At 37.6% G+C, this 25,483-nt stretch overlaps 2 protein-coding genes across 3 annotated transcripts; both read right to left on the reverse strand.

Moving 5' to 3' along the window:
- Nucleotides 1-1,358: 1,358 nt before the first annotated feature.
- LOC309701871 (lactose-binding lectin l-2-like) lies at nucleotides 1,359-4,394 on the reverse strand. Its single transcript, XM_082526187.1, has 9 exons — nucleotides 4,330-4,394; nucleotides 4,118-4,194; nucleotides 3,639-3,665; nucleotides 3,111-3,137; nucleotides 2,954-2,998; nucleotides 2,714-2,820; nucleotides 2,502-2,636; nucleotides 2,305-2,413; nucleotides 1,359-1,617 (listed from the first exon to the last, which is right to left on the reverse strand). Exons 2-9 carry the CDS (start codon nucleotides 4,176-4,178, stop codon nucleotides 1,541-1,543), a joined length of 588 nt encoding a protein of 195 aa, XP_082382313.1. The 5' UTR covers nucleotides 4,179-4,194; nucleotides 4,330-4,394; the 3' UTR covers nucleotides 1,359-1,540.
- A 15,103-nt stretch (nucleotides 4,395-19,497) lies between these two features.
- On the reverse strand, nucleotides 19,498-22,531 carry LOC309701870 (type-2 ice-structuring protein-like). Of its 2 annotated transcripts, none has more exons than XM_082526186.1 (9): nucleotides 22,468-22,531; nucleotides 22,256-22,332; nucleotides 21,777-21,803; nucleotides 21,249-21,275; nucleotides 21,092-21,136; nucleotides 20,852-20,958; nucleotides 20,640-20,774; nucleotides 20,443-20,551; nucleotides 19,498-19,756 (listed from the first exon to the last, which is right to left on the reverse strand). In XM_082526186.1, exons 2-9 carry the CDS (start codon nucleotides 22,314-22,316, stop codon nucleotides 19,680-19,682), a joined length of 588 nt encoding a protein of 195 aa, XP_082382312.1. In that variant the 5' UTR covers nucleotides 22,317-22,332; nucleotides 22,468-22,531; the 3' UTR covers nucleotides 19,498-19,679. The 2 variants fall into 2 exon arrangements, with proteins under 2 accessions (XP_082382312.1, XP_082382311.1); XM_082526185.1 differs by having other exon boundaries at nucleotides 21,765-21,803.
- Between the last annotated feature and the right edge of the window lie 2,952 nt (nucleotides 22,532-25,483).

Raw genomic sequence — 25,483 nt, forward strand, 5'->3', positions numbered from 1 at the left:
AGATTGTTATTCAACCCCAAGCTGGTAGGGGGAGCTCTTTATTACAACACACACTGATGCTACACTGTGCTTCGAGGGTCATCAACAGCATAACAGAACTCACCCATGGTTGCATTCATTCTATAAAACAACACTGTAAGTGCCTTTGAACTGCAGTACAAACACAACATTCAAGATAACAGTTAAAAGTAGTGTAACCATAAACAACAAAACAAGAACATCCAAACAGCAGTCCCAAGGCATGATGGGAGAGAACTAGCCGCTCCCCCAACACGCCACAATATGGTAATGTATTGTTAAAACTTATTTTTTTAAGGGTTATGGAATTGTTTCATGTTCTTCTTTTTTAACTACAGTTTAATGAAAATAACTCTCCTTGTCTCCATTATTATATGGTCAGATTATGCTTATGGTCTACAAAGTTTGATTGTTCGTATCAATGTATATTTTCCAATAAGAAGAAGAAAGTGATTATTACTGTATTAATTTTTAAAGGTAATATATAGAGAGAGTTGAATAGGCAGACTTTCATTATGCAGAATATTACTTAAGCATTACTTAATTACTTAGTAATTACTTAGGCTGCTACGATACTTAAAGTTATTTACAGAAGAATTTGTGTCTCCTTAAGTAAGTACAGGGTACTTGTGCTTTATTTGCGTGTCAAGTTATAAAGTGTTACCCTCTCTGTTCTCTGACTTGACAATCATCTCCGCTTTATAAATCTGTGGAGCAAACGGAAGGGCAAGGCTGCAACCTAACCAAATATGTTTTAAATGGATAATTCAGATAATTAAGAGCAATGAGTTTTCAGTGAGTTTATTTAGCAAAGGGCCAACGTTGTAAGTTCTTTTTGAGGTTGTTGATAACTAAACTCACAGTCAACTGAAATTCCTGTGTGTTATGGTTATTTGCACTCATATTCAACTCCTCCCTGAGTGGTTGGGGCGTGGGTTACAATACTTTAGTCAGACTGCAGCCTATTCTGGTGTCTACCATTGACTTTCCTTATCTTAACCCAGACATGCTGCAGTTTGGAGGAACATCTCTGTAACCAGCAGGGTCGGTAGCCATACCTCCACCCTGCTGGCTGTCAGAAGAACATGATTGACAGTTTCTATGTCACCATGAATAAACATCTCATCCATGGAAGGCACAGCTCCTTTGGGGCATTTGGACATAAACTTTAAAAAACCCCATTTTGTATTCAATTTGCTAATGTTAGTGGTGAATAACTCACAGACAAATTTCAATGCTAACAGTTGTTTTTTTTGTTTTTTTTTTGTTTTTTTTTGTTTTTTTTGTTTTTTTTGCTAACAGTTTTAATTTAAGAATGAGATACAGTTCACTCTACAAAGTAAAGGTCTACAGAAAGCTTTCTTTTAATCGTACAGAAAATTCAGCTCCAGTTCATTGCACATGATGCCTGATTGCTTGCATCATAGCGATGGTGTGGAAATACAGAGAAAGAAACAGCACTGAGAAAGAAAAACACAGATCTTTGTGCTTTTTACTGATGCATTATAGAGTTGATTCACAATTACATAATAATGTTTCCACAGATAGACGGGAGCTCAGTTTCACAGTCCATGCTCTCTAAGCATCCACTCTTTTCCTCTGCAAGAAAACCAAAATAAAACACAAAAATCACACTCAGTCAGTGCTACTCAGACTAAAAAGGTTTCCAACATGGGGTGACAATGTTTAGCAAATAAGTGTAATTTTAGTTTGTTCAGTACTAACTGTGAAATTACAGTATTTGTAAATGGTAATGGTATTTACATTAAAGGGTATTTGTCAAGAAGACTGACACAAACAGTGATTAGCTGTTTTACTTCCTGATTCACAGCCATTTATGTTACTCAATTCAGTGTTCTGTGCCTATATATAAATGTCCCTGTCTTTTTAATCTGTTTCACCCACCATGTTTGTACACAATACTTACAGTTATTTTTTGTACCGCACAATTAACATCTTAGTGAGTGGACAACATTAATCCACATATTAATAACCCAGTACATAGAAGTTTTGAACATAACATGATAGCTTTGTGTAACTTCAGAACACTGTATTTTTTTTTTTATTTCTAAAATCTCAATTATTTAATGATGCATCACTGGGAACACAAACTGTAAATATTCTAGGATAAGAAACAATGCTCAGTGCAATAATAAGAAAAGAAAAATATACTTTAATACATACTTTTAAAACACTTGATAGAGTAGTAATGAGTTTGAAGTGATAATCAAAATAAATGAATCCAAATAAGATTGTTTTGTTTTTTTAAACACTTGACAGACTTACCAGTAAAAGTTATTTGCAAACAGTGGTGCTCATCTTCGGCTGTGTCTCCATTACAAAAGTCAGCAAAAGCAGACATTCCCAAATAATCACTCCAGGACCAAGAAGGATTCTGTTAAAGCAAAATAAAATATTATATAAATTCATATTCATAAAAAAAAACAATTGTTTCTCAAAATCTTAGACATCGTGCTATTTACCCCTGGACTATTATGGCCTCCAACCCAAAATTCTCCATGATCATGTCCAGCACGCTTCAGCTCCGCTTGAATCTCATAAGCTTGAAAGTCATCATACACAGATGCAAGCTGTCCTCCATGAGAGTGACAGTTATTCTACGATGGAGATAAACAGCATGGAGTGACCAAGAAAATGTAAGATTTATTAATAGGAAAAAAGTCATCCTTGTTACCTGAGCATCGTCCCAGGTCATGTTTTCTGGAACAAAGATGAGGCACTGTTGACTGTGCATACTCCATCCATCTGGGCAAGATGGATGCCAGCCCCCAAATGAGTCATCTGCAAACAAATAACAAATAAAGAAGAAAGCATGAAACTGAGTCTGAAGTGTAGATTTTCCTTATGTTCAAATTGAATTTTAAAGAAGGAAAAAAAAATAAATAAATCCATATACTCCAATAAGTATACCCACCTTCTGTAGATGGTGGAGATGGTGGTGTTCCCCAGTTGTCTCCATCTGCATGAGTTAAAATGTTCTTTTGTTGCAATTAACTTCATGGGGTAAAAACTTTCAATATTTACTAGTGGATAAAAAATTATTCTCATTAAAAGACAACTTTTAGATTCACCTGGCACAGTTGTTTCCTCTGGAAGAGCTGCAAAGACAGTTTGAACCACAGATATTTTTTTCAGTGTATCATTGCTGTGGTGTCATTGATTACCTTCTACGTTTTACAACATTAAAAATAAATACAAAATGCAGGTAAATTACAGAAGTGAAGAGATATTAGCAAAATGTAAACTAAGAATTATGTCACTTAGCGTGTCTTTATGTACAGTATAATAAATGTATGATTACACAAGCTTATAATGTGTATTATATTACATTATTGTACAATATTTTTAAAAACAAATCGTAGATAAAGAAGAACACATGAAAATGAGTCTGCTGTGTAGACTTTCTGTATGCCTGACTTTTGGAGGAGAAAAGAAGTAATGTACTCCAAGTGAAGGTTATGGCAGTACTCCCAAACAGTCTCCATCTGCATTAGTTGATGGTTTTGGTTGCAGTTAGTATTGTAGATTAATCGCTTTAATTATTTACTAGTGGATCAAAATAGAGTATATTCCCACTAAAAGACAACCTTTATATTCACCTGGTACAGTTGTTTCCTCTGGAACAGCTGCAAAGACAGTTTAAAATACATTTTATTTGACACACAAATATTGTTTGTGATTAGTAACAAAAGTGATTAAAAAGAAGTAGAAAATTTGTGATGCAAGTTACTCACAGAAGTGAAGCGATATTGGCAAAATGCAAACAAATCAAACTCAAATTGATCAGCATGTCCTTATATACAGTATAGTCATGGTATATCTATACATAGGCTTAGATATTATATGAAATTACTGTACAATGATTCTCATTCATGTTTAGACAAAGAAAAAGTTCCGATTGTTTAATTCAGTTTTGCAAAGCCTTGACACTTTTTTTCTTACAAACATGGGTTTAAAACAAAATTTAAGATATTCCATTCTCTGGTTATGTTTTGCATGTATATTCTATATATACAGTGTGCATGTATAGATAATGTAGAAAAAGTGAGAGAGGAACTTCTGTGTTTTAAATACTCACATCGACTGTGTGTGAAAGTCATCATGACACACACATGCAGAAACACAGTCAGCATCTTCATGGTGCAGAAATTAAATCTGATGATAACATATGAAAAATATATTAGGAAATGTTACATTTGCAGTCAGCTCATAATGTACTGTACTGATATTTCATAGATACTTATTAATTATTAATTAATAATAAAATAAAGAAATCTTCTGTGAAAATACCTTTTGTTTGTCCTTCTCAGTGTCAGTTTGCCTGCGTTCAGGAACTTTATGCAGCTTCAAATCAGTATAAATGACTAATTCAAACATGATCCAAAGCTTTTATTTGCCTGACAACACCCTCATCCTTATCCAATGAATTTGTTTGTTCCAGAGACAGCTCACCTGACCTTTCTCCAGAATAAGCAAAGCAAACTTTATAACATTCATGTGTACTCAAGGCAGTGGATATATAAACAAAAGCAAATAATCATTGTCTATTGTGGATTTCTCTCTACATGTCACTTGACGTGTACAACACATTATGTTTGTGGCTAGTCCTAACAATAATAGACCACAGAGACACCACACCTGTGCCGCATCCTTTCACAAATACTTTCACATGATGAAGCTGACCCTGCTTGAGGCCAGCTGACAACAAGCCCATGGAAGTCAATTTAAGCCGAGCATACACTGAACACTAATTCTTTATAATGGTAGAATGACAAATTGATTATTATTTATTTTCTGGAAAAATGACTATATTATATTGTAAATGTTGGAGGCTCAACCAATGAAACTGGGGCTAGACTACCCTAGTTTACACACTGAATGGGAAGATATAGGCAAAAAAATGTATTTCCACCCTGCCATCATCACTTGTACAGTGTGAGTAAAAGAAAACATAATTAAAATATGATGTGTTAAATTTGTTAGATGAGAGGGTTCTGCTGTAGATCAGAGGAAAAGGGAAGGATGTGTGAATGTCTGTGTGTTTCAGTTTGGTGTAGCTATAGGCCCGAGTGTGTGTAATTGTGTAGAGGGAGAGGAATTTATGGATACTGGGGGTCATCCTGTCATAAAAGGAGACAGGAAGCTACAGTTGGGGGATACTTGTACCTGAATGTAATAAAGCTCATAACTGTCATTACTTAGAAGTAGGTTTGCAGGAGACTCTCCACATGCTTAAGCTGTAAAAGTAAGACAACAAGAGGCCAATGACCCAGTGGATGCAGAGTGGGGGTCTCAGTGTTTGTAATATGTTAACTCGGTTTTGTATGTTTTCTAAAGTAATTTGGTGTAGCTTGGGTGAGGGGAAATGGACTTTTATGCCCAACAGAAAGTGACATATACAAAGACACACACAGTGCTTTAACTGTTATGATGCACACACACCCACACACACACTCACTCACGTACACACACAGGCACTCACGTGTTCGCGCATACATACACAAACACAGAGTGCACAACACACCATGTGGGTTTTATGATGGAGTCGCTTCTATAAAACTGGTTAAAACAGACAAAGCAGTGAAGATCTGCAGAGGGCCTTGCACATCTCCCCTTCTAGAAGATGCATGCATAACTGAAGATGAATAAAGGTTTTGTGAAATGACTACTGAGTCCGGTGTAGTGGGCGATCGTGGCTCAAGAGTTGGGAGTTCGCCTTGTAATCGGAAGGTTGCTGGTTCGAGACCCGGCTTGGACAGTCTCGGTCGTTGTGTCCTTGGGCAAGACACTTCACCCGTTGCCTACTGGTGGTGGTCAGAGGGCCCGGTGGTGCCAGTGTCCGGCAGCCTCGCCTCTGTCAGTGCACCCCAGGGTGGCTGTGGCTACAATGTAGTTTGCCATCACCAGTGTGTGAATGGGTGGATGACTGGATATGTAAAGCGCTTTGGGGTCCTTAGGGACTAGTAAAGCGCTATATAAATACAGACCATAGTCTCTGAAGGCCTGAGTACTAAAAAAGAACAGGGGTGAAACTGCTTTTCAGAACAACAGATTGGATCTTTTGATGAGCGTTTTCATGAGAGAAATATAGTTATAGTATTTACTGTAATTCACCATGCTTTCAAAGCCACTGTTACAGATACAGACTTGTGCTACTAACTCCCATTAAAAGAAAACAAACAGAAAACAACTGTCAGTCATGCATGAATCTGAATCAGGATGTTGCTTTAGAGAAGGACTAGTGAGCAACACCCTTAATAAATAAATATAGTTCCAGTTAAATTCAAGAATGATCTAAAGCCTGCAGTCTTTTGCATTTTGTGGTCTTTTTTGTTTGTTTGTTTGTTTTTTAAAGCACTCTATCATAATTTACACTATGAAATTAGCATGGGAGAAATATAGTTACTATATTTACTGTTGTATGAGGATGTTTTTAAAGCCCTGCTCCCAGCTAAAGACTCACTCTCTCTTCCATAACCACTCTGGTTGGCACCATCAGTCATGCATTAAACTAAATCACCTCACCTTATCTTTCCTGCTTGGCTTCTATGTCCTTGTCTAGTGTGGTCTAATGTTGACCCTCAGAGAGTCTTGTTCTCTAAAACCTAAAGAGTAATGGGTTTGATCAACTGGTCCCTCAATGCAATTGACACCCTTTTCTCAACGAGAAGCCAGGGTGCAGGAGAGCCCGATAGTCCTGGAGGGATGTTTCCTGCTGGATACATGATGGATGGGTGGGAGCAGTGGCATGTTGTCTGCCTTGTACGACTGTCGCTTGAGGACATAAAAGATTTATACCTATTTGGAACCACGATAACAGGGTTCCTGCTGATTTGAGTTGGCTCAGTCCTTGCTTATTGAAGATTGAAGAAAGTGGTTACAGCTGTTCAAAACCCCACAAAGCTAGCTGCTCGAAGTGATGGGACAGGCTGTGAGTACCCACAGCATGCTGCTGTCCACACCGGAAAACCCATACCCTACCCTGTTGCTTGTGATGATTTTTCATGGTGTTACTAGGAACTCAGTCTGAGAAGAGTTCTCTTTTTCTCTCCTCCATTCTCCTGTTTTGTTGTAGATTTCATTTTTTTCTCTTGACGCTACCTGTTCTGAACTGTCTGCCTAATGTGATGTTTGCATATTGTACGTATGGTTGGAAGTGTTCCAATATCGCTGCAGGCAACTGCCAGTGACAAGTAAATGGCTTCATCATCAATTAGGATGTTGTTTTAGAAAGTGCTTAGTGAACACCCTGAAATACCAATTGAATTAAAAAATCTTCCAAACACATTTTTATCCTGTCTCTCTTATCACCACCTCGTGGGTACAGATCGTCACCCTCCCTGAGTCTCTTCTGTTGGAAGTTTCTGTCTTCTGCAAAGACCTTTTTTCCTTTCCACTGTCACAAAGTGCTGCTTAAAGAATGGGATACACCAAAACTCAGAAATCGCTTGAATTCAATGCTAAAACACTTAGTGATGCAGAGGATGAGGAAAACAAATGAACAAAAACTGTTAACTTGGGGGCAAAAAGTATGCTTTCCATTAATTTCCCCTTACATTACATCACTTTACAGAATGTTGCACATTTCACATAATAGCATATTTTTAGCCACTGTTTTTGGTGACTGGTTTGCTCTTACATTGGACTGCAGCATCTGACAAAGTGGATCATGTAATGTTACTCTGTTGCTTGGAGCATCAAGCACATAGGAGTGGTGCAGATCCTATTTGGTGAATGGAGCTTTCTGTGTTAGTCTTGGTGACTTTGATTCCTCCCGCACTCCCTTTTTCTGCAGGGTCCCATATGGCCTAGTTTTAGACTCCCTTTTCTAAAACTGAGCCATATGGTATTTCATTCACTGTTATGCAGATGATAACCAGATTTTTCTCTCTTTTCTCTCTCTCGCATATTCTGCCAGACTGATGCTCAAGTGTGTGTGAAGATATAAAGGCCCAGAGGCTCTCAACTTTTTAAATTATAATACAAAGAAGACAAAAGTGATGATGTTTGTCAATTCCACTTAGACCCCCTTTGTATATTTGTGTTGCTTGGCTCAGTGCATAAAGCCAACTATCACAAACCTCAGGATTAAAGTGGATGCTGAACTCAAATTTGACAGTCAAATCAAAACAGTGGTAAAACTGACCATTTTCCAGTTTAGGCAGCTCGCCAAAATAAAGCCAATACCTTCTGGGCAGCACTTTGAGACAGTTATCTTTGCTACCACTCGATTTCTGTAATGTACATTATATGGAGATTAGTGATTCCTATATCACTCATCTACAGTTGGTACAAATTGCTGCCAAACACCTCTTAACTGGCAAATGTAAATATGAGCATGTTTCTTTCATTTTAGCCTTGCTCAACATACTGCCAAAAATCTTAATTTCTTCTTAATTTAAACATTTTTTTTCAAATACCTTAATTGTCTTGCCCCACACTACCTCGCTAAACTGCTACAGCCTTATATACCCTTCTGTTCCCTCCATTCAAGCATAAAACAGGAAAACCATTGTTGTGTCTACACATAACAGACAACTTAGCAAAGAACCTATTTTAATTTGACTCTTCAAAATCAATCAATCAATCTATCTATCTATCTATCTATCTATCTATCTGAAAAAAATAAATAAATACATGTGTGACAGACCCAACCCATTTTACATTCAAGTTTTCCACATACACCTGTACAGATTTTAAGCAGTGGAGGAGACTTCACACTTTCGGTAATAAACACTCACCCTCAGCTTAAGTAAGAGCCATCTTTGCAATAAGAAGCACATAAATGCTTCACATTGAAAGTTAACGTGTCTTTCCTGCCACAACAATCAGTTTTCTCCCCCTATATAAACTCCTTGATGCAAATGACGGAGTGTGTGGTGTGCTAACCTAGTAAAATGAGAAGTGTACTTCAAAAGTACAGGTTTGGTGTTTGATGTTGTTCACAAAGAGGTAGATGTCAGCACACTATTATCATTGGTTTGGGTACATAATTTCTAAGTTCATAAGTTATTTTGGTCTAACTTGTGCAAACACAATAAAATCCCTGAGTGGATGATTGCTTAAAAAGATGCATTGCATTTCAGTGTTTGTGAATGAATGAATGACACTTTCAGTGTGATACCACCTTGACTATGTACTTCATAGCATCTTTAAATAACTAAAAACATGGTTCATATGTAGAATAGAATAGAATAGAATTCAACTTTATTGTCATTGCACATGCACAGGTACAGGGCAACGAAATGCAGTTTGCATCCATCCAGAAGTGCTTTAGTGATATAGATATATTACAATATATATTAGCAATAGTATAGATATGTAAGTATATTACAGAAATGGGTCTATTATGGTATGTTATAATGTACACGGTATGAAGTATGTTGTGAATATTCTATAACTATAAGTATGTACAGGCTGTAGTGAGTACAAGCTATGTACAGGCTATGAACAGGATATAAATATGAAAAACTTTACAGAATATGAAATAAATAACTTTACAGAAATCTGAGATATACAGCTATACAGAAATGGGAACTATGCAAGTTGTAAACAGTTGTAGGGTTAAAAATTATCGTATGTACAGAATGATTATTTACACAGAGCTATACAGTAGTGCAGTTAAGATAAGTGAGGGTGTAGATAGTTTCTACAGAGGCTATATAAAGTGCTAGTGGTTGTGAGTGGTGGTTCAGTCCATGTTATTATTGTGTTTGAGGGTACAGTTGTCCATTGTGGGTGTGTGTATGTTCATATGTAGACATATGGAGTCATTTTGAAATTAATTTCATAGAAAATAAGAGTTTGTGAACCATGTAGAGCAACTCTCAGTGGGAAAAAAACACGAAAAACTTTTACACTTTTTATTTTAGTCTAATGAAACAACTTTAGATTTAGTCTGCTATAATTAATTAAAACTAGACTAAAATAATTTAGATATTTGAATTATGACTAAAACTAATTCAAAATTTGATTTCAAAATTAAGACTGGAAATAACCAAAGAACCAGCTCCTGTCTGAAAGGGGAGTATACCAGGACTTGAAGACCAGGCTGACCAACCTGAGCAATAGTGATGTGTCGGTCGCGAACGAAATGGCTCTTAGAGCCGGATCTTTGACGTGAACGACGCGAGCTGGCTCCAGAAGTTAAGACACACTGGCCACAGGAGGAGATGCCATTAATATCACACCACAAAAAGTTGTCATAATGCATGGAGGTCTCCAATCAAAGTCAGTACCCTGAGGCTCTATGAGGAACTGAAAGAGGGAGGATGAGGATTAGTAAGTGTCACGATCCAGGATGAAACACAGAAATTCTGAAAATAAATCAAGAAGACATGATGGTGAATGGGAAGAAGAACTGTCATGGACGACCAAGCACCTGCATGTGATCTACAATGGACAGATAGAGCGAATGGTTAACATCATGAAATCCTACCAGTGGCTTCAAAAAGACAGCCTAGTCCCGATACCAAATGTATCTGAGAACAACAGGGCTAAGGTGCTGTGGGACTTCCACTTTAAGATAAGTCAAGCAGCTATTGCCTAACCAACCAGACACAGTTGTGGCTGACAAAAAGCAGAAGACCACAGTTGTGATACAGTGGGGCAAAAAAGTATTTAGTCAGCCACTGATTGTGCAAGTTCCCCCACTTAAAATGATGACAGAGGTCAGTAATTTGCACCAGAGGTACACTTCAACTGTGAGAGACAGAATGTGAAAAAAAAAATCCATGAATCCACATGGTAGGATTTGTAAAGAATTTATACGTAAATCAGGGTGGAAAATAAGTATTTGGTCACCTCAAACAAGGAAAATCTCTGGCTCTCACAGACCTGTAACGTCTTCTGTAAGAAGCTTTTCTGTCCCCCACTCGTTACCTGTATGAATGGCACCTGTTTGAACTCATCATCTGTATAAAAGACACCTGTCCACAGCCTCAAACAGTCAGACTCCAAACTCCGCCATGGCCAAGACCAAAGAGCTTTCGAAGGACACCAGGAAAAGTATTGTAGACCTGCACCAGACTGGGAAGAGTGAATCTACAATAGGCAAGCAGCTTGGTGTGAAAAAATCAACTGTGGGAGCAATCATCAGAAAATGGAAGACATACAAGACCACTGATAATCTCCCTCGATCTGGGGCTCCACGCAAGATCTCATCCCGTGGGGTCAAAATGATCATGAGAACGGTGAGCAAAGATCCCAGAACCACACGGGGGGACCTGGTGAATGACCTGCAGAGAGCTGGGACCAAAGTAACAAAGGTCACCATCAGTAACACACTACAATGGCAGGGAATCAAATCCCGCAGTGCCAGACGTGTTCCGCTGCTGAAGCCAGTGCATGTCCAGGCCCGTCTGAAGTTTGCCAGAGAGCACATGGATGATACAGCAGAGGATTGGGAGAATGTCATGTGGTCAGATGAAACCAAAGTAGAACTTTTTGGTATAAACTCAACTCGTCGTGTTTGGAGGAAGAAGAATACTGAGTTGCATCCCAAGAACACCATACCTACTGTGAAGCATGGGGGTGGAAACATCATGCTATGGGGCTGTTTTTCTGCCAAGGGGACAGGACGACTGATCCGTGTTAAGGACAGAATGAATGGGGCCATGTATCGTGAGATTTTGAGCCAAAACCTCCTTCCATCAGTGAGAACTTTGAAGATGAAATGAGGCTGGGTCTTCCAACATGACAATGATCCAAAACACACCGCCCGGGCAACAAAGGAGTGGCTCCGTAAGAAGCATTTGAAAGTCCTGGAGTGGCCTAGCCAGTCTCCAGACCTCAACCCCATAGAAAATCTGTGGCGGGAGTTGAAAGTCCGTGTTGCTCGGCGACAGCCCCAAAACATCACTGCTCTCGAGAAGATCTGCATGGAGGAATGGGCCAAAATACCAGCTACTGTGTGTGCAAACCTGGTAAAGACCTATAGTAAACGTTTGACCTCTGTTATTGCCAACAAAGGTTATGTTACAAAGTATTGAGTTGTATTTTTGTTATTGACCAAATACTTATTTTCCACCCTGATTTACGAATAAATTCTTTACAAATCCTACCATGTGAATTCATGGATTTTTTTTTCACATTCTGTCTCTCACAGTTGAAGTGTACCTCTGGTGCAAATTACTGACCTCTGTCATCATTTTAAGTGGGGGAACTTGCACAATCGGTGGCTGACTAAATACTTTTTTGCCCCACTGTAGATGTGGCAATCCCAGTGGAAGAAGAGCCACAAGAAAATTAATAAAGAGAAAGTACAGAGAGCTGAAGTAATGACTGGAGCAGATCTTAAAGGTCAATCCCAAAGTAATCCCAGGGATAACAGGAACATTTGCTTCAGTTTAGCTAAGTTTTATTTATATACCATCAAATCTCAGCAAAAGCCATATCAGTGTGGTAGAACTTTATAATGTCACACTATGAAGCATTATTGAGTTATTAGTGATTCTGAAAGATTGACATTGAATAATTTTTTAAATGAAATTACTGAATTTATTTTTTAAAATTTGCAGATTCCAAGTGTTGTGATGTCTGCAATGTAACTCACATCAGCCATCTCTCTATGCTAAGGAAAATCAAGACATCTGGGCTGACATTGAAGCATAAAATTCCCATGAAAACACAAACCAATGTATAATAGTGTTTGTGTTATGCTGTCTCCTACTTCTTTCATTTTCCAGTTACATTTTTCCTTTCTTGGTAGCACCCAATCTAAACATCACAATTACAAATCAACAAAAGCTACATTGTCTTTTAGGCATTGTGTCTTTAACAAGTGCCGACTGGTTGTTTTATTATAGCACTGATCTTACAAAACTGTTCTTTCTTCTGTTTTTCTTGTTTTGTTTTCTCTTTTCTTTTGGTCTTTTGTGCAATTGAAGCTTTCAGTCAAGTATCTGTCTGTGTTACATCTCATTGGGGAATTTTATATTTATCTGCAAGTGCTGGTTCTGTTATCAGTCTTAATTATATGTCCGTCTAGTCCAAACTCTGGACAATTAAAAAAATGTTGTCATAGGCATGACAGTTTGATCACCTTTTAAAATACTTTGTGGATTCTATAACCAGTATTCCTAACTTTTTGGCTGTCTCTGTACAGTTGAATTAAGGTGAAACATTAAAAAGTTAAAAATAACTCACAGAAGCTTTATGCATACCTTTTTTGTATCATGTTGACCACGGCCCCATCATGTGGTCAGATACTGCAACTACAATGGACAAGGCAAAGTAACAAAGTAAATCCAGTTATAAATGATATGTCCTAATACTTGAATAGAAAATTGGGATGACCTCTGTATTACTATAAAAAATTAGGGACTCTTTAGGTCACCAAGACTTCTTCAGTGTATTCAAGTGCAATACACATTGACCTAAAAACGTGTGTCAACACCAAATGGGAACTGAAAAAATAAGCCATATCACAAGTACTCAAAACCTGAAGATCATGTAATAGCCAAGTCCAAATTTATAACACACACACACACACACACACACACACACACACACACATATATCTAAATGCATTTCTGCATTTAGATATATGCATTTCTGGCTGATTACCTTTAACTCTTTAGTTAGAGTGAATCCTATTGAGTTTAAAACTAAATATGTACCTACTTTGACTACACAGTGGTGGATGAACATATATTGGTTGTTTGAGAAAAGAATAATAGCTGGATGCCTTTGAATGAAACTGGTCACATGTTCATGGGTCTACTCACACATTTCAATGTTTAACATTTTAATGATACAGACAAGACAGAAAGAAAAGTTCGTTTTTGGACAAAGGTTTTGCTAAAAGCAGAATTTCAATACATAAAATTACTTCATTTTGTCATAATTTCATCTATTGACTGATGTTCAAAGAGGAGGATCCACAGAGCATAACCGCTCAACAATAAAAAAACAAACAAACAAAAAAAAAACTTTTTCTGTGGCAATGGGGAAATACATGGTATTAAAGTCCATCTATCCATCTTCTTTGACTTTTCCACATTAGACCGATTGCTGGACTGATTGATTGATGTATGGATGGATGTATGGATGGTCAAGGATCATATATTCGCCTTTAGCCACAAACTGTGTATGTATGGGTCTACCGATACACCATCAGAAATTAGCCTCCTCCACAAGGTGCCTGGGCTGGGGTGACGAGTCTAGCCTTGGCTGGAGGTTAGATGTTTCAGGCATTAGGAGATCGAGGCGCAGACTCACAACACACTGAAGATATTATTTCCCTTGACTGGCTTGGTGCCTTGGTGTCCTCATCAAATCACTGAAGAAGTTGACGGGGAGTGTGTGGAGAGGGTCCACACTTTCCGGTTCCTTGGTGTCCTCATCTCTGCTGACATCTCCTGGACAGGAAACATCTCAGCGGTCGTCAAGAAGGCCCAACAGCAGCTGCACTTCCTGAGAGTCCTCAGGAAGTACAAGCTGAACGCCAACCTGCTGCTGACCTTCTACCGCTCGTCCATTGAGAGCCTGCTAACCTACTGCATCACGGTATGGTACGGCAGCTGCACCAAAGCAGATAGAGTGGAATTTATACCAATTCCACGTGCAATAACTCAACTGTATATACATAACACAATTTATTACATATTACTTACGGCTTGTATATTGTACATTCTATATATATATATATATATGTTTTTCCCTATGTTAATACTGTCCATATGTACATAGCGCTGCAGAACTGTACCCCCCCAGCATGTTTACACTGAGTAGGAGATGCTCTGTATCTCACTGTACAACTGTATAGTGACAATAAAGGCATTCTATTCTATTCTATTCTATTCTATTCTATTCTATTCTAAGTTGGCTGGAGAGAGGTACATCTTGGCATCACTGTTTACACCACTGTCCCTACAACCTGGACTTGGATAAATGGCAACAATAGACTGAGAATGGACAGATGTCTTTTGCATCTTGATTACATACATACATAAAAAAATACATACAAATGGGTTTACTAGCCATAATAACTGCACTTTATCTACATTCCTTTTAGTCCAGGAGTGTCAATTTTAGCTGGCAGTCATGGGTCACCTACAATAAAATGGCACGAGACTGGAATAAAATGCATCCATCAACTGGAGGACTTTATTAAAGAGAATACATGTTTACACATCAACACACAGTAACAAATCCAACCTATCTGCAAGCAATTGGCTTCCTTTTATACTCGTCCTGTCTCAGGTGAGCATCTGGAATAGCCCAAGTCTGGGGGTCAGCATAAGAAATAAAAACATAAACCTCCACATGAGCAAACATCAACCACAATATAACATATGATCGACATATTCAGATTTGTAACAACTCCTATACATTACTCAATAACATTATAACTTCAACCACTTCTATATACATGAAAACACCTTAACCCCACTCCCCTAGCCTGGCACATTGGTTTGCTCCAGGAGCTCATAAGCAGGTGATTGAGCTGCTTGTATTCTTTTGTTCCAGAAAAGAAGCAACCAGGAAAGGTCAGTACTGTTACCTACTGATGGGTAGATGAGGCCTCGTGAAGCGTTTCAGCACATTCCCCAAACTGCATCGACACTGTGTCGACACAGTTTTGCTCCATACTGACACCTGCTGGACCTTAAATATCATTGCAGGCAACTTACTTGAGACTCACAACAGACACTGATTCAATGACCTAGTCATACTTATATACACTGTATACACTGTAAGGTATTGTACTTTCCATGGAATCATTTTATATCTTCTATATTACAAATATTGTAGACATGTTTAAAATATATTATGAATGACATTAAGTGAAAATTAAAATGAAAGTATTGTGAATGTAATATTACCCATTTGACTCAGAGTTTATTATAAATTTCTATTCAGAAAAATAGGTTTATCCAATGTTTTTGCATTCAGTCTATTGCATTTTTTGTTTTTGTTTTTACACCATTTCCCCAGCTTTGGAAAACTCACAGGAACAGATGAAGCTGGGGTACACAAAAGCTGTAAAGCCAGGTGGATAAGGTTCTGATAAGATGTCTTCCTATTCCCTCAGTACGTTACACTCTCTCTCCACAATACTAAGGGGTTGGCAGTCCTTTATAATAAAATTCAGGACTGCCTGGTCCAGAGCAGTCTTCCTAGATGAAAATAATAAAACACATATTAATTTAAAAAAAAAAAATGATGATAAAGATGTTCAGTGTTGTTATGGATTCAAATATTGGAGATGGATACAAGAGGAAGTCAAAGTCAAAGTCAAAGTCAACTTTATTTGTCGATTCTGCCACATGTACAGGACATACAGAGAATAGAAATTGCGTTACTCTCAATCCCTAGATAAATAGCAAATGAACATTTAAATATATTTAAATATAAAAGTGATTAAAAATGCAAGTAAAATAATTAAAAAGTAAAAATTTAAATAAATACAATTTTACATATAACAAGAAAGCTATACAATATACAATATAATGGGTAAGTGACATTGAGTGTAAACCAGGCAGAGTAGTGTACCACAATAAAAAAACCACAATAACAACACTGGTCCGGCCGGGTTGAGTCAAACGATGATTTTAATGTACACGCGTGGGAGATGGACACCGTACGCAGACAGCATCAGATCTCAAAATGGTGGAGCATTGATCAAACTCTTATAGCCTCTAGTGGCCCCACCTAATCATAAAAGCCTAAACATTCACATTCTTTCTCTCACACGGCGCCTAAGCTACGACCTTGGCTCCCTGTTTATCTGCTCCTGCTGAGATGGGGCAGAAAACTCCAGCATGTTCTGTTCTCTTCTAATCAGACAAATAAGGCGATGACTTTCTGTGAACAGTATTTCTTATAACTCAGCAGTATAATGCATCATAAAACAATATCATTCATTCACAATAAATCAGCAGTCTAATGTAATGCAAATGTAATAGTTATCACCTTCTTCTAATTCAGGAGAATAATGCAAACTAAAACTACATAATAATTCACAACCTTTAATTAGGGGTCTAACATGGCATAAGGTAATATTATAATCCCACAGTGTCTATATAGGCCTACCAGTGTTCATTCTTGGTGTGTTTGTCTCCTCATTTTCATGTTTGGCTCTGTAATGCCTAAACACTGGGGAGGTGCTTTTGTTTGTGTAAGAAATGCAGAACAGATGTGACATTTAACCTGCATAAAATGAAATAAATAATTTACACTTCAAGTCACATTGCTGTTTTTTTCTATTCTGATAGATTACACTGAAACAAAGGCAGACAAACTATTACCTTATTTGCAGTTAAAAGATCAAAATGATCCCAGACAGCAGAAACATTTATTTTTCTTTCGGGCTCCATTTTGTTATGGAGAGATGTGTATTATTATTTTTTTTTTTATCTTTGCCAGAGTAATTTTGTGGTTTTTTTTGTTTGTTTTTTTTTTGGTGGCGACTCATTCTGTTGGCAGATATGGATGCGGTACCTTTTAAACACAGTTTGGCACGTTGGCAATTAGCGATACAGCAGCTGTATCGATCACGTGACTTTTTCTTAAAGCGACGCACGCACCGATACAGGCATCGCTAGGTGAGCTTGATACATGCGTCGATGCGTCAGTGTTGCTGGACCCATCACTACTGTTACCACTTCTCTTTTTACATATACGAATAATTTAGGTTATACACAAATGATTAAATGTGACCAGCTGTAACTCAAGTTCTTTTCCTTACACAGGTAGGGTGGCCGGTCCCCCTGTCTGTTCACCTTTCACAAGCAGTCACTTAAATACTAACTCAAAAAACCTAATAAAAAATGTGTTTTTCTTTATTATATAGTTTATAAATGCCAATCAGTCAAATTAATAAAAATACAAGTAAGGGTAATGGAACCCCTAGACGAAAGCTTGTTTTGCAGTATATTTCACAATATGAAAAGGTCATCATCCCGGAGTCTTCCTGCGCTGGCCTGCCTTGTCTGACTCTCTTTCTTACTCTTTTTCTCCCTGCTTTTGTATGTGTGTTTATGTTTTGGGCCGTGTTTTTTTTATTTAGTTCTTACAGCATCGGTTTCCCTCCAGGCTTCCCCACCCAGATGTTAAACCTTGCCAAAGATCTGCAATATTAACCAGTCTGGTCCTCATGGGGTCATCAGAGTGACTATTTTAGCCTGAACCACTCCCTTAGTCATTGTAAGATTGTTGCACTGGCTTGAGGTTTTGTGTTGTGGATTCTGTCCTGGTTATGTTTTACATCAGTTTGTTGTCTTTAGTGCTGGCTAGATGCTGAAGTACCATGACCAAAGCTTGACATCTGAACCACAAAAACCTTTTCAGATCGTTCTAGCCTTACTGATTACAGAATTTCTTGGAGGTTTAAATGTTAAAGTGCTAAAGTCACACATTATAGATTTAAATAAAAGTGAAAAAAAAATGGTTTGAAGGTTACAAAACTCAGTTCACAACTAGACTTTCTGATTTACAAGTACAAAATATTTATGACCACAATTTGAGCCCATAGCTTTTCTACTAGTTGGGGCGACTATGCAGAAATATGCTGACAGTCTGAGGAATTTTTCGGACATTTTCTCACAAAGTCAAAGACATTTTTCAAATTGAAAAGGAAAAAAAAGAACTTGTGAATTCCATCAGAGCTCTGAGTGTAAGGATTGTTTCATATGGCAATTTATTGTGAAAGCTTATTTTTTTTAAATGCCCTGTATTTGTATAGTGGAAGTGTCTTGCCCAAGGACACAACGACTTACCTAGTAATTGCTTAGGCTGCTACGATACTTAAAGTTATTTACAGAAGAATTTGCATCTGTTTCCCAGGAAAACACTTCAAAATTAAATGAGATTAAGTGAATCCATAATATGGCTCACACCCCAGAAAGTACAGGGTACTTACAGTGCACTTGTTTCATTGTTTCCTGCAGAAACCTGAATTGTTGCCTGCAAATTGCCTGTAAGTACAGGGTACTTGTGCTTTATTTGAGCGTCAAGTTATAAAGTGTTACCCTGATATGTTCTCTGTCAACCATCGACTCTTTATAAATTTAAGGAACAAACTTAAAGATAAGACTGCAACCTAACCAAATATATTTTAAATGGATAATTCAGATAATTAAGAGCAATGAGTTTTCAGTGAGTTTACAATACTTTAGTCAGACTGCAGCCTATTCTGGTGTCTACCATTGACTTTCCTTATCTTAACCCAGACATGCTGCAGTTTGGAGGAACATCTCTGTAACCAGCAGGGTCGGTAGCCATGCCTCCACCCTGCTGGCTGTCAGAAGAACATGATTGACAGTTTCTATGTCACCATGAATAAAAATCTCATCCCATGGAAGGCACAGCTCCTTCGGGGCATTTGGACATGAATTTAAAAAAAAACAGAAGTATTCAATTGCTTATGGTAGGGTGATTAACACATCACAGAGGAAATTTCTTTCAATGCTAATAGTTTTAATTTAAGAATGAAATACAGTTCACTCTACAAAGTAAAGGTCTACAGAAAGCTTTCTTTTAATCGTACAGAAAATTCAGCTCCAGTTCATTGCACATGATGCCTGATTGCTTGCATCATAGCGATGGTGTGGAAATACAGAGAAAGAAACAGCACTGAGAAAGAAAAACACAGATCTTTGTGCTTTTTACTGATGCATTATAGAGTTGATTCACAATTACATAATAATGTTTCCACAGATAGACGGGAGCTCAGTTTCACAGTCCATGCTCTCTAAGCATCCACTCTTTTCCTCTGCAAGAAAACCAAAATAAAACACAAAAATCACACTCAGTCAGTGCTACTCAGACTAAAAAGGTTTCCAACATGGGGTGACAATGTTTAGCAAATAAGTGTAATTTTAGTTTGTTCAGTACTAACTGTGAAATTACAGTATTTGTAAATGGTAATGGTATTTACATTAAAGGGTATTTGTCAAGAAGACTGACACAAACAGTGATTAGCTGTTTTACTTCCTGATTCACAGCCATTTATGTTACTCAATTCAGTGTTCTGTGCCTATATATAAATGTCCCTGTCTTTTTAATCTGTTTCACCCACCATGTTTGTACACAATACTTACAGTTATTTTTTGTACCGCACAATTAACATCTTAGTGAGTGGACAACATTAATCCACATATTAATAACCCAGTACATAGAAGTTTTGAACATAACATGATAGCTTTGTGTAACTTCAGAACACTGTATTTTTTTTTTATTTCTAAAATCTCAATTATTTAATGATGCATCACTGGGAACACAAACTGTAAATATTCTAGGATAAGAAACAATGCTCAGTGCAATAATAAGAAAAGAAAAATATACTTTAATACATACTTTTAAAACACTTGATAGAGTAGTAATGAGTTTGAAGTGATAATCAAAATAAATGAATCCAAATAAGATTGTTTTGTTTTTTTAAACACTTGACAGACTTACCAGTAAAAGTTATTTGCAAACAGTGGCGCTCATCTTCGACTGTGTCTCCATTACAAAAGTCAGCAAAATCAGACATCCCCATATAATCACTCCAGGACCAAGAAGGATTCTGTTAAAGCAAAATAAAATATTATATAAATTCATATTCATAAAAAAAAACAATTGTTTCTCAAAATCTTAGACATCGTGCTATTTACCCCTGGACTATTATGGCCTCCAACCCAAAATTCTCCATGATCATGTCCAGCACGCTTCAGCTCCGCTTGAATCTCATAAGCTTGAAAGTCATCATACACAGATGCAAGCTGTCCTCCATGAGAGTGACAGTTATTCTACGATGGAGATAAACAGCATGGAGTGACCAAGAAAATGTAAGATTTATTAATAGGAAAAAAGTCATCCTTGTTACCTGAGCATCGTCCCAGGTCATGTTTTCTGGAACAAAGATGAGGCACTGTTGACTGTGCATACTCCATCCATCTGGGCAAGATGGATGCCAGCCCCCAAATGACTCATCTGCAAACAAATAACAAATAAAGAAGAAAGCATGAAACTGAGTCTGAAGTGTAGATTTTCCTTATGTTCAAATTGAATTTTAAAGAAGGAAAAAAAATAAAATAAATCCATATACTCCAATAAGTATACCCACCTTCTGTAGATGGTGGAGATGGTGGTGTTCCCCAGTTGTCTCCATCTGCATGAGTTAAAATGTTCTTTTGTTGCAATTAACTTCATGGGGTAAAAACTTTCAATATTTACTAGTGGATAAAAAATTATTCTCATTAAAAGACAACTTTTAGATTCACCTGGCACAGTTGTTTCCTCTGGAAGAGCTGCAAAGACAGTTTGAACCACAGATATTTTTTTCAGTGTATCATTGCTGTGGTGTCATTGATTACCTTCTACGTTTTACAACATTAAAAATAAATACAAAATGCAGGTAAATTACAGAAGTGAAGAGATATTAGCAAAATGTAAACTAAGAATTATGTCACTTAGCGTGTCTTTATGTACAGTATAATAAATGTATGATTACACAAGCTTATAATGTGTATTATATTACATTATTGTACAATATTTTTAAAAACAAATCGTAGATAAAGAAGAACACATGAAAATGAGTCTGCTGTGTAGACTTTCTGTATGCCTGACTTTTGGAGGAGAAAAGAAGTAATGTACTCCAAGTGAAGGTTATGGCAGTATTCCCAAACAGTCTCCATCTGTATTAGTTGATGGTTTTGGTTGCAGTTAGTATTGTAGATTAATCGCTTTAATTATTTACTAGTGGATCAAAATAGAGTATATTCCCACTAAAAGACAACCTTTATATTCACCTGGTACAGTTGTTTCCTCTGGAACAGCTGCAAAGACAGTTTAAAATACATTTTATTTGACACACAAATATTGTTTGTGATTAGTAACAAAAGTGATTAAAAAGAAGTAGAAAATTTGTGATGCAAGTTACTCACAGAAGTGAAGCGATATTGGCAAAATGCAAACAAATCAAACTCAAATTGATCAGCATGTCCTTATATACAGTATAGTCATGGTATATCTATACATAGGCTTAGATATTATATGAAATTACTGTACAATGATTCTCATTCATGTTTAGACAAAGAAAAAGTTCCGATTGTTTAATTCAGTTTTGCAAAGCCTTGACACTTTTTTTCTTACAAACATGGGTTTAAAACAAAATTTAAGATATTCCATTCTCTGGTTATGTTTTGCATGTATATTCTATATATACAGTGTGCATGTATAGATAATGTAGAAAAAGTGAGAGAGGAACTTCTGTGTTTTAAATACTCACATCGACTGTGTGTGAAAGTCATCATGACACACACATGCAGAAACACAGTCAGCATCTTCATGGTGCAGAAATTAAATCTGATGATAACATATGAAAAATATATTAGGAAATGTTACATTTGCAGTCAGCTCATAATGTACTGTACTGATATTTCATAGATACTTATTAATTATTAATTAATAATAAAATAAAGAAATCTTCTGTGAAAATACCTTTTGTTTGTCCTTCTCAGTGTCAGTTTGCCTGCGTTCAGGAACTTTATGCAGCTTCAAATCAGTATAAATGACTAATTCAAACATGATCCAAAGCTTTTATTTGCCTGACAACACCCTCATCCTTATCCAATGAATTTGTTTGTTCCAGAGACAGCTCACCTGACCTTTCTCCAGAATAAGCAAAGCAAACTTTATAACATTCATGTGTACTCAAGGCAGTGGATATATAAACAAAAGCAAATAATCATTGTCTATTGTGGATTTCTCTCTACATGTCACTTGACGTGTACAACACATTATGTTTGTGGCTAGTCCTAACAATAATAGACCACAGAGACACCACACCTGTGCCGCATCCTTTCACAAATACTTTCACATGATGAAGCTGACCCTGCTTGAGGCCAGCTGACAACAAGCCCATGGAAGTCAATTTAAGCCGAGCATACACTGAACACTAATTCTTTATAATGGTAGAATGACAAATTGATTATTATTTATTTTCTGGAAAAATGACTATATTATATTGTAAATGTTGGAGGCTCAACCAATGAAACTGGGGCTAGACTACCCTAGTTTACACACTGAATGGGAAGATATAGGCAAAAAAATGTATTTCCACCCTGCCATCATCACTTGTACAGTGTGAGTAAAAGAAAACATAATTAAAATATGATGTGTTAAATTTGTTAGATGAGAGGGTTCTGCTGTAGATCAGAGGAAAAGGGAAGGATGTGTGAATGTCTGTGTGTTTCAGTTTGGTGTAGCTATAGGCCCGAGTGTGTGTAATTGTGTAGAGGGAGAGGAATTTATGGATACTGGGGGTCATCCTGTCATAAAAGGAGACAGGAAGCTACAGTTGGGGGATACTTGTACCTGAATGTAATAAAGCTCATAACTGTCATTACTTAGAAGTAGGTTTGCAGGAGACTCTCCACATGCTTAAGCTGTAAAAGTAAGACAACAAGAGGCCAATGACCCAGTGGATGCAGAGTGGGGGTCTCAGTGTTTGTAATATGTTAACTCGGTTTTGTATGTTTTCTAAAGTAATTTGGTGTAGCTTGGGTGAGGGGAAATGGACTTTTATGCCCAACAGAAAGTGACATATACAAAGACACACACAGTGCTTTAACTGTTATGATGCACACACACCCACACACACACTCACTCACGTACACACACAGGCACTCACGTGTTCGCGCATACATACACAAACACAGAGTGCACAACACACCATGTGGGTTTTATGATGGAGTCGCTTCTATAAAACTGGTTAAAACAGACAAAGCAGTGAAGATCTGCAGAGGGCCTTGCACATCTCCCCTTCTAGAAGATGCATGCATAACTGAAGATGAATAAAGGTTTTGTGAAATGACTACTGAGTCCGGTGTAGTGGGCGATCGTGGCTCAAGAGTTGGGAGTTCGCCTTGTAATCGGAAGGTTGCTGGTTCGAGACCCGGCTTGGACAGTCTCGGTCGTTGTGTCCTTGGGCAAGACACTTCACCCGTTGCCTACTGGTGGTGGTCAGAGGGCCCGGTGGTGCCAGTGTCCGGCAGCCTCGCCTCTGTCAGTGCACCCCAGGGTGGCTGTGGCTACAATGTAGTTTGCCATCACCAGTGTGTGAATGGGTGGATGACTGGATATGTAAAGCGCTTTGGGGTCCTTAGGGACTAGTAAAGCGCTATATAAATACAGACCATAGTCTCTGAAGGCCTGAGTACTAAAAAAGAACAGGGGTGAAACTGCTTTTCAGAACAACAGATTGGATCTTTTGATGAGCGTTTTCATGAGAGAAATATAGTTATAGTATTTACTGTAATTCACCATGCTTTCAAAGCCACTGTTACAGATACAGACTTGTGCTACTAACTCCCATTAAAAGAAAACAAACAGAAAACAACTGTCAGTCATGCATGAATCTGAATCAGGATGTTGCTTTAGAGAAGGACTAGTGAGCAACACCCTTAATAAATAAATATAGTTCCAGTTAAATTCAAGAATGATCTAAAGCCTGCAGTCTTTTGCATTTTGTGGTCTTTTTTGTTTGTTTGTTTGTTTTTTAAAGCACTCTATCATAATTTACACTATGAAATTAGCATGGGAGAAATATAGTTACTATATTTACTGTTGTATGAGGATGTTTTTAAAGCCCTGCTCCCAGCTAAAGACTCACTCTCTCTTCCATAACCACTCTGGTTGGCACCATCAGTCATGCATTAAACTAAATCACCTCACCTTATCTTTCCTGCTTGGCTTCTATGTCCTTGTCTAGTGTGGTCTAATGTTGACCCTCAGAGAGTCTTGTTCTCTAAAACCTAAAGAGTAATGGGTTTGATCAACTGGTCCCTCAATGCAATTGACACCCTTTTCTCAACGAGAAGCCAGGGTGCAGGAGAGCCCGATAGTCCTGGAGGGATGTTTCCTGCTGGATACATGATGGATGGGTGGGAGCAGTGGCATGTTGTCTGCCTTGTACGACTGTCGCTTGAGGACATAAAAGATTTATACCTATTTGGAACCACGATAACAGGGTTCCTGCTGATTTGAGTTGGCTCAGTCCTTGCTTATTGAAGATTGAAGAAAGTGGTTACAGCTGTTCAAAACCCCACAAAGCTAGCTGCTCGAAGTGATGGGACAGGCTGTGAGTACCCACAGCATGCTGCTGTCCACACCGGAAAACCCATACCCTACCCTGTTGCTTGTGATGATTTTTCATGGTGTTACTAGGAACTCAGTCTGAGAAGAGTTCTCTTTTTCTCTCCTCCATTCTCCTGTTTTGTTGTAGATTTCATTTTTTTCTCTTGACGCTACCTGTTCTGAACTGTCTGCCTAATGTGATGTTTGCATATTGTACGTATGGTTGGAAGTGTTCCAATATCGCTGCAGGCAACTGCCAGTGACAAGTAAATGGCTTCATCATCAATTAGGATGTTGTTTTAGAAAGTGCTTAGTGAACACCCTGAAATACCAATTGAATTAAAAAATCTTCCAAACACATTTTTATCCTGTCTCTCTT

This window comes from Aulonocara stuartgranti (genome assembly GCF_965226115.1).
Source record: "Aulonocara stuartgranti genome assembly, chromosome: 3".
In the NCBI taxonomy this organism is placed as follows: Eukaryota; Metazoa; Chordata; class Actinopteri; order Cichliformes; family Cichlidae; genus Aulonocara; species Aulonocara stuartgranti.

What these genes read in the sequence shown, in the direction of transcription:
- LOC309701871 (XM_082526187.1), bottom strand. Translation starts at nt 4,178, where the DNA reads ATGAAGATGCTGACTGTGTTTCTGCATGTGTGTGTCATGATGACTTTC. An exon ending in TGACCTGGGACGATGCTCAG is followed by an intron (nt 2,637 to 2,713) that starts GTAACAAGGATG and finishes TCTCCATCGTAG; the next exon opens with AATAACTGTCACTCTCATGG. An exon ending in GAGGCCATAATAGTCCAGGG is followed by an intron (nt 2,414 to 2,501) that starts GTAAATAGCACG and finishes TTGCTTTAACAG; the next exon opens with AATCCTTCTTGGTCCTGGAG.
- LOC309701870 (XM_082526185.1), bottom strand. Translation starts at nt 22,316, where the DNA reads ATGAAGATGCTGACTGTGTTTCTGCATGTGTGTGTCATGATGACTTTC. An exon ending in ATCTCCACCATCTACAGAAG is followed by an intron (nt 20,959 to 21,091) that starts GTGGGTATACTT and finishes ATTTGTTTGCAG; the next exon opens with ATGAGTCATTTGGGGGCTGG. An exon ending in TTTGCAAATAACTTTTACTG is followed by an intron (nt 19,757 to 20,442) that starts GTAAGTCTGTCA and finishes GTTTTCTTGCAG; the next exon opens with AGGAAAAGAGTGGATGCTTA.